This window comes from Charadrius vociferus, unplaced genomic scaffold (genome assembly GCF_000708025.1).
Source record: "Charadrius vociferus isolate BGI_N301 unplaced genomic scaffold, ASM70802v2 scaffold277, whole genome shotgun sequence".
Classification (NCBI taxonomy): domain Eukaryota; kingdom Metazoa; phylum Chordata; class Aves; order Charadriiformes; family Charadriidae; genus Charadrius; species Charadrius vociferus.
In genome coordinates, this window is record NW_009649183.1 from 211,024 (window position 1) to 211,756 (window position 733).

Below are 733 nucleotides of genomic sequence, written 5' to 3' on the forward strand. Positions count from 1 at the left end.
CAGCCTAGGACTTGCCCTCGGTGGGGTTGTACTCCGTCTCGCCGGCCGAGACCTGGGAGATGCGACGCGTGGAGCGCCACAGCCGCCGGTGGAACTGGCCCGGTCGCACCTGGGTGAAGGTTGGGGGGGTGGTGGTGAGGACCTACCCGATGTCACCGTCCCCATCCCGTTGCGCATCCCTTTCTGAATCCTCATCCGCTTCCTGAAGCCCATCGTCTCATCCATCTCATCCTCATCCCCTTTCTCCATCTCCATCCTCTTCTCCATCCCCATTCTCTTTCAAATCGCCATCTGCGTCTGCATCCCCATCCTCATCCCCTTCTCCATCCTCGTCCTCTTCCAGATCCCCATCCCCTTCTCCATCCCTGTCCCCCTCTCCATCCCTGTCCCCTTCTCCATCCTCGTCCTCTTCCAGATCCTCACCCCCCTTCTCCCTCCCCATCCCCTTCCAGATCCCCATCCCCTTCTCCATCCTCATCCCCTTCTCCATCCCCATCCCCATCCTCATACCCTCTCCATCCTCATCCCCTTCTCCATCCCCATCCCTTTCTCCATCTTCGTCCCCTTCTCCATCCCCATCCTCTTCCAGATCCTCACCCCCTTCTCCATCCCCATCCTCTTCCAGATCCTCATCCCCTTCTCCATCCCCTTCCAAATTTGCCATCTGCCTCTGCATCCCCATCCTCATCCCGCTCTCCATCCCCATCCCCTTCCAGATCCTCATTCCTTATTA

General features: G+C 59.1%; 1 protein-coding gene across 1 annotated transcript in view; it reads right to left on the bottom strand.

The window, feature by feature from the left end:
* The window catches only part of LOC104289691, an 11,984-nt gene extending 11,717 nt beyond the window's left edge, over nucleotides 1-267 (bottom strand). The window contains exon 1 of the mRNA XM_009888678.1: nucleotides 147-267. Within this exon, the coding sequence (XP_009886980.1) occupies nucleotides 147-267 (121 nt within the window). The remainder of the gene's footprint in view (nucleotides 1-146) is intronic.
* Between the last annotated feature and the right edge of the window lie 466 nt (nucleotides 268-733).